Below are 16,630 nucleotides of genomic sequence, written 5' to 3'. Positions count from 1 at the left end.
AAGAGCAAAATTCCTAAAACTATTAAACCCACACCAGCAACACCACCACCCCCAATGGAAACCCTATTGTACCACCGACATCACAAAACAGGACAGCCATGATTGCTCCAACATGGAAACCCCATCTCTTTACACACAAAAAAAAAACCATCATTATTCCATTAATAAGGAAAAAAAGCCCAAAAATAAAAGATGGAAAAAAAGCGGAAAAAAAAAAGAGAATTTCCAGAAGCGCGTCCTGACACCCGTCCTCCCCACGAAAGAGAGACACACCCCGATCGAATCCAACTCCCCGTACCCCCATCCCGTGGGCCCCACCCCGCACCTCACACTGACAGTGGGACCGGGTCTCCCAACCCGGGCCCACACGTCGGCGAGACGGGAACACCTTCCCATTCCTTTGCCTCCTCCCCCACCTCGGTTGTTTTTTGTTTTTTCTTTTTTGCTCCCACTCGAGAACTCGCGGCGGCAGCGGCGGCGGTGGCGAATTCGGGAGGGAGGAGACGGAGGAGGAGAGCGGCGGCGTGGCGGCGGCGCTGCGGAGACCCGGTGGAATGAGGGTTGGGGGAGGAGGCGGTGGAGGAGGAGGCGGGGGGAGGGAGAGGGAGGCGGCGCTGCTGCTGGTGCTGATCGCGGCGGCGTGCGGCTTCGTCGTCGTGCTCCTCAACCTCCCCGACGGCCGCGCCCTCCCCGGAGGAGTACCAGGTGAGCGCTGGAATCTGCTCAGTCTGTTCGTCCGTTCGTCCTCCTCGGCGGCCGCCGACGCTGATGATTCGCGATTCCTTTAGGCATTTGGTGCTCTGATTCTGATTCTGGCGTGCTGCTTAATTTAGCCGCGTGCTTTTTTTTTTTTTTTTTTTTTTTTTTTTTTTTTTTTTTTTTTTTGCTGTTCCTGCTGCGAACTAATGGCGATGGGCTTTGCGGTGGGGTTGGGTGCAGGTGCGGTTGGGGAGCACACGGGAGGGACCCATGTGTCGGTGAAGGAGGTGGGTGATTCGATTGCTAGTTCGATTCGATTCTACTCTGTTTTTTTCCTCCAATTTTCTGTACATTTTTTTTCCTCTTCAGTTCAGTTGTTGATTCAGTGTTGGTTTTTGCAGAGGCGGATGGTGGAGATCGTCAGACAGCGGCAGGACGTAGCAGCACAGGAGGTAGGTAAAGTTTGCTCGATTTTAGCTGCATGTGGATGTGTATACACATTGTGTGGTTTTCGTTCGATTTCGTCTTGGTGGAGTAGTGTGGTTGCAGAATGGAGTAGTGACACTCTCTCTGTTCAATTCATACCGATGCAGAGTGCTGTCAGAGTATCAATTTGTTGTGCTCAGTGATCTATTCTAACCCGAGATAATTCATCTCTGCTCAAGTATAGCTTCTGGTGTAATTGGAATGCTTAGTCTTTTGACAGGACAGAGTGAAGTGAATTGAATTAGGGATGAGATTTGGGTGCCTTTTTTTGTGCATTTCTGACACTTGTCCTAGTTTACAGTGGAAACAGTTTTGTGTTGAATCCCTGAGCAATATGCGTAATGTTGCTCAAGCTCAAATAACTGTGTTTGGAGGCTAGTATAGATATCCAATCAATGCAAATTTAGTGAAGTATAACTTCTGGTGAGTGGGGAATGCCTAGTATTCTGTCATTACAGAGTGAAGTGAATTGAAGAAGTGATTTTTGTGATCCTTTTGTTTTTCATTTTATACAGTTGTCCTAGTTCACGATTCAATCGATTTTGTTTTGGTCCCCTGTGGGATATGCTCTGTTGCTCCAATGATAATGTTTTGTCTTGACTGGTTTGGATAATAGAATAAATATTCAATCAATGCACTTAAGAGAAGCTGATGTCAGTTAATTTTTCTGCAGTTAGAAGGACAAACTGATGAAAATGCTGCAGAGGCAGATGAAAGAATATCTAGATCTCCTCCTGGCACTAAAGAGAAGTTATGGATGATGCAAGACCAGCTAATTATGGCCAAGGCCTACTTGCAGTTTGCTTCCCTGCATGGCAGTGCACATTTAGTTCGGGAGTTGAAGCTGAGAATCAAGGAGATAGAGAGGGTGATAAGCCACTTTAGCAGCAGTTCCCGTGTACCCACGAGGTAAGCTATAATCCATGATCTGCAAGTAAAGGATTGATTTGTAATAGTAGTTCAGTCTCACAAGAATAAATATGGATAGTTGTGCTATTGTTACCATCAATAGTCAGTTCTATGATTGAAACCAAAGCAATTTTGCAGTGCACTGCAGAAAATTAGGGCAATGGAAATGACCCTATCTAAAGCTCAAAGAGCCTACCCACATTGTTCTCATATGACAGCAAAGTTACGTGCAATGACACATCAAAGCGAAGAGTTGGTCAGAGCCCATCGAAGCGAAACTTCATTCCTTGAGCAGGTTGCAGTGAGGACATTACCAAAAGGCCATCACTGCCTAGCAATGAGACTTACCTCAGAATACTTCCTGTTAGATCCGAAGGAACGTGAATTTCCTCAAAGATACACGATGCAGATGGGTGACCTTTACCATTATGCAATATTCTCAGACAATGTGCTAGCGAGTGCAGTGGTTGTCAACTCTACAATTTCTGCATCTAAGGTAAGACCCCAGACTTGTCTATAACTAATTTTTACATGATTATGTAGGAGTTATAGGTGTGGTTTGCAATTACAGATTCCTGTCTTTTTGTTTCCATTTTTTTCTCCAGAATAAATTTGGAGTTATAACTGTTATTTCAAACACTAGTAATGTAGGTTTTTTTTTTCATGTCCAGTTCTTTTCTAAATTTAGTTCCTTGTGACTTCGTTCTATTACATTAGACACAAGGCTTGCTTGTGATGGATTCTTTTTTCTTCAATGATTTCGTTTATTCCTGTGGTATGATAACATGCAGCACATATAATCATATGGCTAACAAGGATTGCACTAGGAATTATCTTGTATAACGGTTCTTGCGTTTTATTCATGCCTTGAAATTGTGTTTGATCTTAGTTATTTTGTTTGGCAGGATCCCAAAAGGATAATGTTTCATATTGTAACTGATGCACTGAATTTTCCTGCAATGATGATGTGGTTTCTGACAAACCCACCAAATCCAGCCACAATTCAAATCAAGAGCTTAGATCATTTGAAATGGTTGCCAGCTGATTTCAGTTTCAGATTTAAGCAGAAGGGCATCCGAGATCCAAGATACACTTCTGCACTTAACCACTTGCGCTTTTATTTGCCAGAAGTATTCCCTTCTCTGAACAAACTTGTACTATTGGACCATGACGTTGTAGTCCAAAGAGACTTGAGTGGATTATGGGAGATAGATTTGAAGGGTAAAGTAAATGGTGCTGTTGAGACATGCACTTCTGGTGATGGTTATCATCAGTTGGAGAGCCTTGTTAATTTCTCTGATCCAAGTATCATCAACAAATTTGATGCAAAGGCTTGCATATGTGCATTTGGGATGAACATCTTTGACCTTAAGGAATGGCGCAGGCAGGGGGTGACTACAGCTTATAATAAGTGGTTTCAAGCTGTAAGTGTACAATCCTGTCACATTAATCTGACCCAATGTTTTCATTGATTGCAAATTTTAATGATATTTTAAGCATGAATTTTCACTCCAGTAGTTTAAACTGTCCATTGGCAGTGCTAAACTGTATGGGAGCTTATGCATTGTGGAGCACATGGGTACTGGCATCAGGTTCTCGAAAATATATAATTTTCTGTTTGACTATTAAAATGTTGGTTGAGATGCAAAAGCACACAATTATTTGCAGTTCAAGATGGTCAAAAATCAACTCTACTGTATAAACTGGTTGTATGAACCAAAATATACATTCATTTTCTGTGTAGAAGATCTAGCTTACTGTAACTATATGGAGTAACCAGAAGTTTTTTCTTAATAAGAGAACCAGAAGCTTTTACAGAAAGCATTCTATGTGAACATTGTTTCTCAACATCTCAATTGCCAATTTGCAGGACAAAAGGCGGAGACTATGGAAAGCAGGGAGCTTGCCACTGGGCCAGCTTGTCTTCTACAATCAAACAGTGCCTCTTGACCACCGGTGGCATGTTCTTGGGCTTGGTCATGACAGAAGCATAGGAAGAGAAGCAATTGAGAGGGCTGCCGTGATCCACTACAGCGGAAAACTCAAACCCTGGCTGGAGATCTCCATTCCCAAGTACAGAGATTATTGGAACAATTTCCTTGACTATGACAACCCATACTTGCAGCAGTGCAACATTCACATGTAGAAGCAGTAGAAGCTAGAAGATCCACACAATGGCCCATGAATACACGGTTTTTGCAATACGTACGTAGTAAGCTAATCTTATTCATTCTTTTTGTAGATTTAGCAAGCATCTTGTTCTATACTCAGTTGTACCCGCACATTGTTAGCCACTTGTTAAAAAAAATGTGCAAAAGGAAGAAAAGGCATGGTTAAATAAAACCGGCTATGACCTCACTAATAATATTGAAAGTTTTGGACAAGCAGCTCTCTGACATTTCCAACAGCAAATTATTCGCCTCTTTTGCCTGTTAACCAGATTGAGATGGGATAATTTTCATGCCAAAGACTACTTTTATTTTTCCATGGATATTAAATTCATTGTCATTTTGACTTGTGTTACCATGTGGGTTGAATGTCTGAACTCTTATCAGATATTTCAGGCCCAAATAAAACAGTAGAGAAGTTGTCAGGAGATACACACAATGGTTCTATTTGCAGTTTCAGAGTGAGCAGCAGAAATGGCCAGCCATTTCTTTCTTCTGCAGTTCTTGCTCTAACCCCTGTACTGCAGAAGTGCAGATCCACAACCATCCAAGCTGATATGATCATATGACTTTCCAAGCCAAATTCCAAGACCCCAAGCAACCGTCATGACTCAATTCAGGTTATCCGATCAAAGATGTCCAGCACAACAGCGCCTCATTTTTGCGTGTCACTGGATGAAATCATGAAACAGCCCTGGTCGTCATAGCCGACGCATGCAATGAACTGTCTGAAGAAACCAATTTGAGTTGTTGGTTTTGGACAGCAGAGAATCCATCTTAGCACGAAGAAAGAAAATGTCAGATATTCACATATCTGGGGGTCGATGCAGGTATGTGTTTAAGATGTGCCAAATCTATGGTCTTTGCATGAAACTTTTATATGCCAGAAATATGTTACGTACGTCTCTGGACTCTGGATGAGTAGCAATGGCGGCTATGAAATTGCTCTCTGATCTGTCGCCATGACTTTCAGATATTCAGATATCTCCTGCTGTTAGGACCGGGTCTTGAATCTCAGGTCGTATGACAGACAACCTCATGTGCTTACCATATGGTACTCGCCCATCATTTTTGTTTATGTTTCATCTAAAAATGTACATTATTGTTGCTAGTTCATAATGTGATGATAGATGTGTTAGTTGAATTAGAGTTGGTCAATTTGTATTTGTCCGTAGGCCCACTCAACATCACTAGTTCTTACGATAAATCACCATGAAGGCATGAACTCGACGCATGTTTGATTGGACATAAACGCATATCTATTTGGACACAAACGTGAGGATTATCTTAATGATTTCCTAGGTCACAAGGTTTAGTTGGAGCGGACCTAAAACTTGTGATGAAACAGATTAAATTGTGGATGATGAATTATCTATCGCTTATAGGGTTTAATTAAATACTATAGAATATAAAGATAACCAATATTTTGAAAAAAAAAAACCTAACTACCTAAGCTATGATGATTGAAAAAGTTTTGGGAGAAACCGCATTTTTGGAAGCGTGCCACTAATGTGCATTTGGTATAGGTGATGGATTTATGGATTATCCCGCACAACCTTCCCAAGCTTCTAAGATATGATTTTTCTGAATTAACCTACTTCATCAACATTTCTGAATTCTGATAATATTTTTTTTAAACAACATTTCAACTTTTTAAGATTTAATTCATTCGTATGTGCCATTGAATAATTATCATAAACCCAACGTCCATCTGTTAACAGGACCTGATCTCCTCCATAACCCATAATCCATCATCCAATTTTAGCTAAACCGAACGAGCCCTTAAACTTGGGGCATTAAAGTGTGTGTATATGTTTGTTCATGAGTTGCTTCAATTCCACGATAAATTGGAATTTCACATGCTGGCGCTTGGCCTTCGCGATAGTGTTGCGAAAATATGAAATAACAGGGGGATATAAATTTAATGATATGAAACAATCTTTGTTGAACTGTAATTTCTTTTATTCATTATTTGGCATGATTACAGAGTGCCAACCTCTTCCATCTTATTATATAACACCATATATTTCTTATTCCAGTATATGATCATGCAAAGAGGCATGACCAAATCAACAATTGACGAACTTGTAATCGACCTGAAGGTGACCCATCTGGTAGCCACGTCCATCAGTGTCGATCTTCTTGAAGATGGTCTCGTAGTCCAGATCCAACCCACCATTGCTGCATTGGTCAACAATCCTTGCGATTATTGTCGCGCCTGTTCCCCGGTTCTTCACCTACAAATTTAGCGCACCGTCGAGCCATGTTAAGCGACTAAGATTTAATGTTGAAGTACAAATCAATTGTCAATTCGAAAAAAAAATAATACCTGGATACACTTGCCGCACGAGTCTCGGCCCCTAGGACCAGCAGGTCCACAGAAGGCGGTCCATCCATACTTTTGGCGCCAAGACAACGGTTTGTTGGCATCCCATGTGGCACAATATGCGCTCACTTTGTTCAGGTCCCAATTGTTCTGTTGTGGGTTGTAGTAATGATACGTGGCTCGCACGTTGGATGCTTGTTGCGCAGCAGTCATGGCCGCGGCAGCGCAGAGGAGCGCCACCACCATGAGTGCTCGAGATCCGGTGATGCCCGCCATCACCTTGAGAATCTAAATATTCATGTGTATAAATAAAAAGATAATCCGTTATCATAAGTGCAATCTTATCTTCATGCTAGAGGAAGAATTGGAAGAGAGAAATAGGGATCTTGGGTGAATGGGTGCCAATGTAGTGCTTACCTTAGTTTCTTCTATTGTGCACCTGATGGAGAATGAGGTAGTTTGTACTGTGGCACAATCTTTCTCTGTTGCAGATGGGAGTATGCATCAAACTTTGGGACCATATATATAGGGGTGTGAGGGCCGTGCATTGTGGAATTTTCCAACATGAAGAATTTGTGTCTTAATTCCATTCCATGGTTGCAAGTGAGAAGCATATATACTCTTCATTTCTTCTTCTCTTCCCCTGTATATTAGTAATTGGGAAGCACTGGTACACACCTAACGTGTAATACTCTTTTAGCACTGGGTACTAAGAAAAAAAAAGAATGTAAGTAGCACATTAGCAATAAGCGCATGTTCCAAACACCAGAATTAATACTACAAGTATCTGTTAATTACACACATCAACACAAGCAATATTAATTATTCCAAATAATCTCCAAACCTTTACAGGCAAGGAGTTGGTAAATAGAGCTAGAACGCACATAAGTTGGTAAATTGAAGTCCTAATTAACTTGTGCTACAATACTGACCCAAGATATGATTGTTCTTCGGTTCAAGAAAATTCATGTAAATGCTAGTCCTACCTCCAAGGTCCTGGCTACCTTCTGGAATGAATTAGCAGCCAGCCAGCCAGCCAGAGCCAGGCCGATTTTGCCTTTGACGAATTCGATCAAACAATCATAATTAATATATAAAAATCTTCAAATTCTCCTTCTTGGTCATCCTTTTGGTTCGTACGTGTAGCAGCCGTTCCAACCTTATCAGATATGTGGCGTCTCGGTCGTTCAGTTCAGCCGGCCGGTTGCGCAAAATCGTCAAATCACCCAAGGGCCAGATCGATGTGGTGCCCTGGAATTCCAGCAGCAATAAAGTACACGAGTGCTTGGAATTTTGACGGAGTAGTGGGGAAAAAATCAGGCTCCATGTGACTTTTGCTTCGCTTTATATGTAGTGGACACCAAAAGTTTCCGCTACTAGTGATGTGGTGGTAGAGTCGTGGGTGCATGACTCTACCTAGTAGGGTTTAAATCTTAGTGTCCACAAATATTACGCACATGCAGATGAACTTTCAACGAAACTTTACTGAGATCAGGGATGTACCGTTGGTTTTCGTCTCTTGGAGCATGTGTTAGGTGACGCATTCGTGGGGTGTGAGTGTGGTGCTGCGTGTGCCGTGTAATAAAAAAAATCTCATGAAAATCCTCCGAAAATTCCTATGTTTCAGAGATAAGGGGAAATTTCCAAAACTCACTAAATTTCATGTTTACTGGAGGGTCCCGGTAGGACATTTAACCAGCTGAAACTTTCAAATCCTATTCGATTTTGCAAACCTAGCTGAATTTGTTTAAGTTTTTCATTTGAAATTTAACAATTTGTCACCCATGGTATATTTATGCATTCCGAAATAGTGTACCCTAGTTGTTGCTCGGACAAGCATGACTGTTTTTCTTTTTTTGCTCCTTTTACCTCCAGAGTACTCCTATATAAATTCTCTACAAATGACAGAGTATTATTATTCTCCACCCGTGAAACTAAACTCTCTCTTATGAAGAGAGTGTTATTAGTGTGAATTTTATTTGGAGCTAAAATGTTGGTTTGTAAAGAGGGGCGGATCCAAGCCTAGGACAGCTAAGGCTCGATCAAGCACTAAGCTTGGGTTTCTGACTCCATGTAAATTTTATTTAAATTTTTAAAATTAGCGTGGATTAGTATAACATTAGAACAAGATAATACAAATGAGCCCTAAGCGTGGCTCCTGGATGGCTCCGCCACTGTTTGTAAACATGCATGGGTGGGTATTGAGGCCCATCCAAATATTGGTATGTATATTCTTTTTTCATTATTAAAAGAAGCCAATTTCGTTCATCACTTATTATCTTAATGTTAGGTGGAGATACGCAATCCAAGTAATTTTTTATGAGAGACGTAAACCTTGACTACTCGACCATTCATCCATAATTGTAAAAGACGTGCAATATGATGATAGAGTCATGAGTGTATAACCAAAGTTATTTATTATAAGAGATTGAAACTCGTTTTACTGGTTGGCCAGTTAAACCGGTTAAATGGCCGGTTCAAAGCAATATGTATTGCAACAAGTAGCCTGGTAGATGAGACATGAGAACCCCTGTGCTATTGGGAGACTACCTTCAGGCTCCGTTCGTTTCCACTTAAAAAAGTGGATTAAGTTTTAGATATTCGTGACACGCTTTTTAAACTGTTAAACGGTGCGTTCCGTGCGAAAGTAACTTTATATATAAAAGTTGTTCTAAAATATCAGATTAATCCATTTTCCATGTTTGCAATAATTAAAACTCAATTAATCATACGGTATTACCATCTCGTTTTGCGTGAAACACTTCATTTCATTTATAGGATATTCAAACACCACTTGAATACACATTTGGTCTTTCAGCTGGACCAGCTATTTGGTTATACTATCGAGATCAGAATTTACCTCTAGTCTATGTCCCTCCAAACGCCTTAGGAACATATTTACGAGTGTGTGAGTATGATGTACGTGTATGGTGACACGTATGTATATCCGCGTTTTCCTCCTAATCTTATAAGAATTGCAGTAGTGTTTAGTACTGTTTGAAGCTAGTTACACCATTGCATTCTCCAATTTGCATTCCATGAGTCTTGAAACCACCCATGATGGGTCGGTGCGATCCGATTTAGACCTTTCTTTTGTCTGGAGTCAGCAAGACGAACACTTGGACAAAATAGTCAGAAAATAGATGCATTCAAAGCAAGTTAGAGCTCAGACATAGCAGTGTCACATGTTTTTCCTAAAAAAAAGTTGAAAGTTTGAAGAAAGTTGGGAGTTTGAAAACAAAAGTTAAAAGTTTATCTGTGTATGAAAGTTTTTAATGTGATGAAAAGTTTTTGACGTGATATGATGTGATGGAAAGTTGGGAATACGAGGAAACTAAACACAGCCAGAAACAGAGCCACAAATTACGAAATTAACACTGACCCGTTGACCCGAAATTAGTGAACCGTTCTGCCAAACTTGCCAAACCTGAAACCTCTTTTTAGGCTTTTAGCCACAGAAATCCATCGCATTTCCACACAATTTTATTGATACTTCGAGGATATGTGTAAACAGATCGATCTACAGCAGCCTAGCATCACAATTATTCACCAGCCACTTTATTCATTCATCAGGCAGAGATATATTAATTACTCCTCTGTCCGAAATGTTTATATATATGTAGGGAATTTTAGAAGAGTGGTTAATTAGCTACTAGTTATCGCCGCAGTCGACGAACTGGTAGTCGACGATGAGGTGGCCATTCTGGTAGCCCTGACCGTCGGTATCGATCTTGGAGAAGACGGTGTCCCAGTCCAAATCCAGCCCGCCATTGGCGCACTGGTCGACGATCCTCGCCGTGATCTGATCCCCCGTCGCCGTGTTCGTCACCTGCAAATATTACACACACTCCATGGTCATATATCTTGGGGGATCATGTGTAATTTTATTGTTTACTCTCTCCTGTCACAGATAAGTTTGTTATATATCATCATTTAATTACTCCCTTCGATTGTACCCTCAGCCTTCCCTTTTACCTTGACATCATTGGTCATTGACCAATGTGATTTTACTTTTAACCAATACAACTTTTAAATTATATACTTTTATGAATGCGAGTAGTATAATTATACTTGCATGCAAATTAATTTGATAATACGATATCGTTTAATTTTTTTTATAGATTTTTAAGAAGAGATTTGCTACGGTCCAACGAAAAGTACCTCGAGGTACCGGTACCTCATGGTACAAAATCGTTTCCGATCGTTGGATCTTGGTACCATGAGATACTGGTATCTTGAGATACTTTTTGTTGGACCAGAGCAAATATCTTTTAAGAAACGACGTGTGGTTAAAATCGGTGTAAGTTATGTAAGAGGGGGATACTAAGTAGATTATATCGTAAAAGTAGTTTTACAAGTTGGATTTTATCATCATAAGTTTTATTTGAAAATACTTTCATAAGGTGCTAATTTTGTAGTGATATACTTAAAAAAAAAACAATGGTCAAAGTTATAAGCTTGTCTCGATATCTAATATGTATTACATTTCTCAACGCAAGAAAGAAAAAACTAATAAAGCATTCTTACCGAGAGACATTTGCCACATGCATCCTGACCAGTCAGACCAACGGGCCCACAGAAGGCGGTCCATCCATACTTCTGGCGCCATTCAAGCGGCTTGTCGGCATCCCACGTGGCACAGTACGCGCTAACGGCTGGGGCCCCCAAATCCCAGTTGTTCTCCGCTGGACGGTAGTAGTGGTACGTGGCACGCACGTTGGACGCCTCTTGCGCTATGGCCATAGTTGCCACCGCGCACAGCACCGCTACCACCATCACCACCCTTCTCGTCATCGCCATGACCGTCGTCTCACCTGACCTAAGGTGGTTTCTACAATTTATAGATGTGTTGTGCACTTCCTAGATGCTAGTGAAATGAAGGTTGCTTCGATTCCACAAGCTTAAATAGAGCCAGAAGGAGGTAAACGCGTCTAAGTCATGGCTGACTCTTTCACTTGCTTCTGAAAATCAACTTCGGTGAAATTTCCACACATGTATCCAAGGAAAACCAATTGTGTGTCCAAGTTGACAAATTGCGTGGATATATATTCACTGATTGCATACAAATTCAGCCGCAATTTTGGGCGAACAAATGCACATCTCTTGTACAATCGGAGAAGTTAGGCTAACTCGATCCATCGACCAGAAATCTGTGGATATATCAATAGAAGTTTCGACTTGTCTGTGAGAGCTGACTAGCTGAGCTTGCATTGCTGCATATCTGTATGACTGTATGTGATAGATATGATATAGATTGGGGATGGATGAGTTTTTCTTTTTTTTGTGAAGAAAAGATTTTTTTTCCGTGATGGGGACGGATGAGTAAGCATTGTTATGCATACAAGTAACTACTACCTTCGTTCCAAACTAAAATTTTATTTCCATACACTTTGACAAGTATTGTTTATGTTTAGAGGTTCATAGTTAGAAACTGAAACAACCTACCGTTTCGACTACCAGTGATTATAAGACATAATATTTATTAACGACTTAAAAAATTAATTTATAAATAAAACTTTTATATATATTTTTTAATGATATAAAAATCAATGTTGAAAAATAAACTACGATGAAAAATATCAAAATGAGCTATCTATAATTAAATTTGAAAGTTTAAAATTGGACTGTGGGTGATGAATAGCAAACAGTGGATGCAATCTGTGTACTAGCTAACCAGTTTAGCTGAAGTTATTGCAGGGTCAAGTCTTGTTTGACGGGAGGAAGAACCGACCACCACGATCACGAATGGACATGTGCGTCTCATGGATGTCTTAATTCCAGTGAAGTTCTCGGGAATTGGTTGACTGCTGCAGTGATTGGCTTTCGAGTTGGACTATTGGAGTGAGAAGCATGCAGATCTTGACTGGTTCTGCTGCTACTAGAAAAAATAATTTTTAATACACATCCCTTGTTTTTTTCTGTTGGCGGTGACATACGCCCTTCGTTTGCAAAATTGTAAGGAGAGATGGGGGTTAAAACCCGCTAGCGAAAATAGCTCTTCGCTGACGATTGAGTTAAGGGGAAATAGTTATCTATTTATTTTAAACGAAAGATAGATGTAGGTACTTATATATATATATATATATATATATATATATATATATATATATGCACACTCACTTATATAGGAACGTACACATGCATATTTTGTCTCTATAAGCACTTTTGAATTATGGACTGACATATTTTAAGATCCACCAAGTCACGTGTTGACGGTATATTGTCTACCATCTATATTTAAGTCAACAAGTTTGATGTCACTAGCTAAATGATATGTTGTCTATGACCTGAGTAGCATCCTAAAATTCTGAGTTCAAATATGCATATGAGCAAATTTCATATGGTTTAGTTTCATTTTAGGTTGTTTGAGGAGTTTAGTTCCCATTTTAAAAAAGATGCATATATCGGTTGGTAAAAAAAAAACCTTCTCACATAAATAAGTTTGATGTCGAGTAAAAGCAAAACAATCCACGCAACAGATTGTTACAACGTGTCTAATACTCCCTCCGTCCTATAATATAAGGGATTTTGAGTTTTTACTTGCACTATTTGATCACTCATCTTATTCAAAAAATTTGTGCAAATATAAAAAACGAAAAGTTGTGCTTAAAGTATTTTGGATAATAAAGCAAGTCACAGAAAAAATAAATAATAATTCTAAATTTTTTTAATAAGACGAGTGATCAAAGAGTGTAGATAAAAACTCAAAATCCCTTATATTATGGGACGGAGGGAGTAGTCAGAACTATAGTGTGACGTCAGGATAAGAGCTTAACGTTTACGCGAAGTCGGTCAAATTATAACAGCTTTCCGTTTACGCGAAGTCGATAAAATTAACAGCTTTCCGTTTACGCAAATGCACTTCATGTGATTGATGTGTCAGGGATTGAGGCTCGCTCATTCCAAATTTCAAATGAAGCAATCGTTCAGTTTTTCTTTTTTTTAAAAAAAAAATCTATGAGCCCGGTGCGATGTGCCTATAGTGACAGAGGCTATAAATATAACCAATTTTCATTATAAATAAAACCTAAATTCATTTGTCACTTATTATCTCATTGATAGGTGGATCCCGGGATATGGAAGTATATATATGACTCCATCCTTCCACAATTTAAATATGAGGATTAGACTTCTTCATTTCTTCACGAATATAAGGGAGTTTGTTGGATTATTTTTTATCCAACTACTGTATCTATTACTCAGTGTTACTTGCATGCATGGCTAGACGTTACATTTTCAAATCAGTAATAAACTCTAAAGTACATCAAACCAACTTCATCTCAACCTTAAACTCTATTAAATAACCGAGATTTTCTTATATTTAAAGTACTGATGGCATACTAGATCGGACAAATAGACGCAATGCAAACCTTAACCACTAGACCACACGCATCCAAAGTGCAGTATTCTTTCAAGCGAGAAATGGCACTGCATTCCACAATTTTCATGCATACTGCCAACCAATGGGTCGGTGCGTTTCTTTTGTCTGGAGTCAGCAAGTCCGAACACTTGGACAAAGAGGCAGAAAAATGGATGCATTCGACCTAACTCGTAGAACATTTCAGGAGGAATTTTAGAACCTAGTAGTCGCAGATTATCCATTTCCAGGAATTTTTATAGACCTTTTCGATAATATCACTACATCATATATACTGATATAAGGTATACGGACCATTACACTGTCATACTACCTCTGGTTTTTAATATATGACGCCATTGATTTTTTTTAAGATATGTTTGATCATCCCCAGCTGACCTCCATCCAAAGAGTCCATTAATTATGGGGCTGTCTACATGGCATTTGACAGAAAAACACCTCATAAATCATGCGAATTCTAGACCATTGGATCGCTTTAAGATTCGTGCTGGCATATCTAACCCTAACCCCTCTCCCTCCCCCTCGTCATTCTAGGCCGCCGCCGCCTTCTCTTGCGCGTGTGTTGCCTCCGCCGCCGCCCCACGCGCCGCCGCCCGCCGTGCCGCTGCCCGGACTCGCCGGCTGGCCGGAAGGGGTCAACGGCGCCGGCGAGCCCCCCTCCACCCCTCCCCTCCCCCCGGCCGGCCTCCTCCCCTACCCCCTCTTCCTCCCTTCCCAACGGACGGCGCGAGTTCCCCCGCCCCGCCGTCTTCCCCGTCTCCGGCGGCTCCCCGCCGCCGGATCCGCCACCACTACCCGCCGCCTCCTAACCACGAACCACCGGATCCGCCGTTTGCCCCCGCCGCCGACACCGGCCCACCGCCCTCCTCCATCCCCGCGGCTTCGGCGCCGCCGCCGGCGCCTCGCCGCCTGCCCTTGTCCACCGCCCACTGCCGGGCCGCCGCCTCCCACTGCCATCCCTCTAAGCCCGGCGATCCCCCACTCTTCCCCCTCCCCCCACCCCCCCTCCCACCCCCATCCCAACCCGGGACCCTAAACCCTAACTCCATTGCTTTCGTCGGGGTCGCCGGAGTTGGAGAAGGTGTCGCCGGAGCTGGAGGAGAAGAGCTAAGGTCGTCGGAGCACGAATCGCGAAGCAAATCCCAAGGTCAGTAATCTGCATGATTTTGGCCTCAAAAATCATTCGACTGATAAATAGCCATTCCGATTAATTATACTCCAGAGAAATCTATTAATTGATACTTCCTGTGCATATGTATACAAAGATCTTGAGCAGATCGATCAACATATCACAATTATTTATCAGCTGCTTAATTTATTCATCAGGCAGAGTTTACCACTCTACTCTGCCCTGTCGACAATAATGTATATGCAGCAGCAACCTTATTAGCATGTAATAATGGAGAGTAATTAATTAGCTAAGGCAGCTATAGCTTAATCAGTTGTCGCCGCAGTCGACGAACTTGTAGTTGACGATGAGGTGGCCCTTCTGGTAGCCCTGGCCGTCGGTGTCGATCTTGGTGAAGACGGTGTCCCAGTCCAGGTCAAGGCCGCCATTGGCGCACTGGTCCACGATCCTCGCCGTGATCTGCGCCCCCGTCGCCGTGTTCGTCACCTGCAACAAATATGACATGATGTTCAGATGGTTAACTCTGTTGGGAAGGGCCATTCAGCTGAAATTTTACATGTAAACCAACTCTGTTGTTACTTTACTTATGGCTTCTTTGATAAACAAACCATATACTCTATAGTTAAAAATCTCGATTAAAAATCAGATGAGGCAATTATTACCCGGAGGCACTTGCCGCAGGCAGCCTGACCCCTAGGACCAACGGGCCCGCAGAAGGCGGTCCAGCCATACTTCTGACGCCACGACAGTGGCTTGTTGGCGTCCCACGTGGCACAATACGCGCTCACGGCTGGGGCTCCCAAGTCCCAGTTGTTCTGCGCGGGGCGATAGTAGTGATACGTGGCGCGCACGTTGGATGCCTCCTGCGCCGTGGCCATGGCGACCACCGCGCAAAGCACCGCCGCCACCAGCAACACCACCCTTCTCATCCCCATAGCCATTGCCTCAGGCCTCAGCTAAGGTGGCTACTACTACAATTTAGTAAATTGAATTTACAGATGAGTTGTGTGTGTACACTCGCTAGCTGCTAGTGAAATGGAAGTTGCTTTGAATTTCACAAGCTTAAATAGAGGCAGAGGAGGTGACGCGTCCAAGTCATGGGTGACTCTTTCACTTGCTTCCGAAAATCAACTTCCATGAAATTTCCACGCATTCATGCATGGAACCAATTGTGTGTGATAGTGAACAAATTACGTGGATATATTCACTGATTGCATACTAATTTGGCCGCAGATTTTGGGCGGACAAAGATAAAGCATATCCTTTGTAGATTCGGAGAAGTTACTGTAAGTCATACAAAATCTGTTTCCTTCGATCAAAGTTATCCGCAAATTTCCTCAGAGTTTGTTGAATATAAATCGGGGATGGATGAATAAGCTTAATTTGTTCCATCCTATAAAAAAAGAACTGTTGCCTAAATTTTAATTTAAATGGATTTTTTAAAAAATTTCAATGTAGTTCATTTATTGGCATTAACTTTTAAAGTAGTAACAATACTTATATAAAAGTACACTTATAAATTATTTTTTTATCAT

At 41.4% G+C, this 16,630-nt stretch overlaps 4 protein-coding genes across 9 annotated transcripts; 1 reads left to right on the top strand and 3 right to left on the bottom strand.

Annotated features, from left to right (window-relative positions):
* Nucleotides 1-460: 460 nt before the first annotated feature.
* LOC127755260 (probable galacturonosyltransferase 4) lies at nt 461-5,581 on the top strand. Of its 6 annotated transcripts, XR_008012985.1 has the most exons (9): nt 461-705; nt 940-986; nt 1,101-1,151; nt 1,859-2,094; nt 2,233-2,590; nt 3,000-3,518; nt 3,965-4,299; nt 4,790-5,092; nt 5,236-5,580. XR_008012985.1 is itself a non-coding variant. In XM_052280918.1 (7 exons), exons 1-7 carry the CDS (start codon nt 555-557, stop codon nt 4,238-4,240), a joined length of 1,638 nt encoding a protein of 545 aa, XP_052136878.1. In that variant the 5' UTR covers nt 461-554; the 3' UTR covers nt 4,241-4,612. The 6 variants fall into 6 exon arrangements, 1 of the variants encoding a protein (XP_052136878.1); XR_008012984.1 differs by having other exon boundaries at nt 4,798-5,581; XR_008012983.1 differs by having other exon boundaries at nt 4,790-5,581.
* A 621-nt stretch (nt 5,582-6,202) lies between these two features.
* On the bottom strand, nt 6,203-7,102 carry LOC127755261 (barwin-like). Its single transcript, XM_052280919.1, has 3 exons — nt 7,006-7,102; nt 6,592-6,876; nt 6,203-6,499 (listed from the first exon to the last, which is right to left on the bottom strand). The coding sequence occupies exons 2-3, from the start codon at nt 6,862-6,864 to the stop codon at nt 6,332-6,334; spliced, it is 441 nt and encodes a 146-aa protein (XP_052136879.1). The 5' UTR covers nt 6,865-6,876; nt 7,006-7,102; the 3' UTR covers nt 6,203-6,331.
* Nucleotides 7,103-10,025: 2,923 nt separating this feature from the next.
* LOC127753745 (barwin-like) lies at nt 10,026-11,475 on the bottom strand. Its single transcript, XM_052279170.1, has 2 exons — nt 11,116-11,475; nt 10,026-10,417 (listed from the first exon to the last, which is right to left on the bottom strand). Exons 1-2 carry the CDS (start codon nt 11,386-11,388, stop codon nt 10,241-10,243), a joined length of 450 nt encoding a protein of 149 aa, XP_052135130.1. The 5' UTR covers nt 11,389-11,475; the 3' UTR covers nt 10,026-10,240.
* A 3,698-nt stretch (nt 11,476-15,173) lies between these two features.
* On the bottom strand, nt 15,174-16,116 carry LOC127753744 (barwin). Its single transcript, XM_052279169.1, has 2 exons — nt 15,758-16,116; nt 15,174-15,581 (listed from the first exon to the last, which is right to left on the bottom strand). Exons 1-2 carry the CDS (start codon nt 16,034-16,036, stop codon nt 15,405-15,407), a joined length of 456 nt encoding a protein of 151 aa, XP_052135129.1. The 5' UTR covers nt 16,037-16,116; the 3' UTR covers nt 15,174-15,404.
* Between the last annotated feature and the right edge of the window lie 514 nt (nt 16,117-16,630).

The sequence above is a fragment of the Oryza glaberrima genome, chromosome 11, assembly GCF_000147395.1.
Source record: "Oryza glaberrima chromosome 11, OglaRS2, whole genome shotgun sequence".
Lineage (NCBI taxonomy): Eukaryota > Viridiplantae > Streptophyta > Magnoliopsida > Poales > Poaceae > Oryza > Oryza glaberrima.
This window is presented reverse-complemented; position numbering and strand designations above follow the sequence as displayed.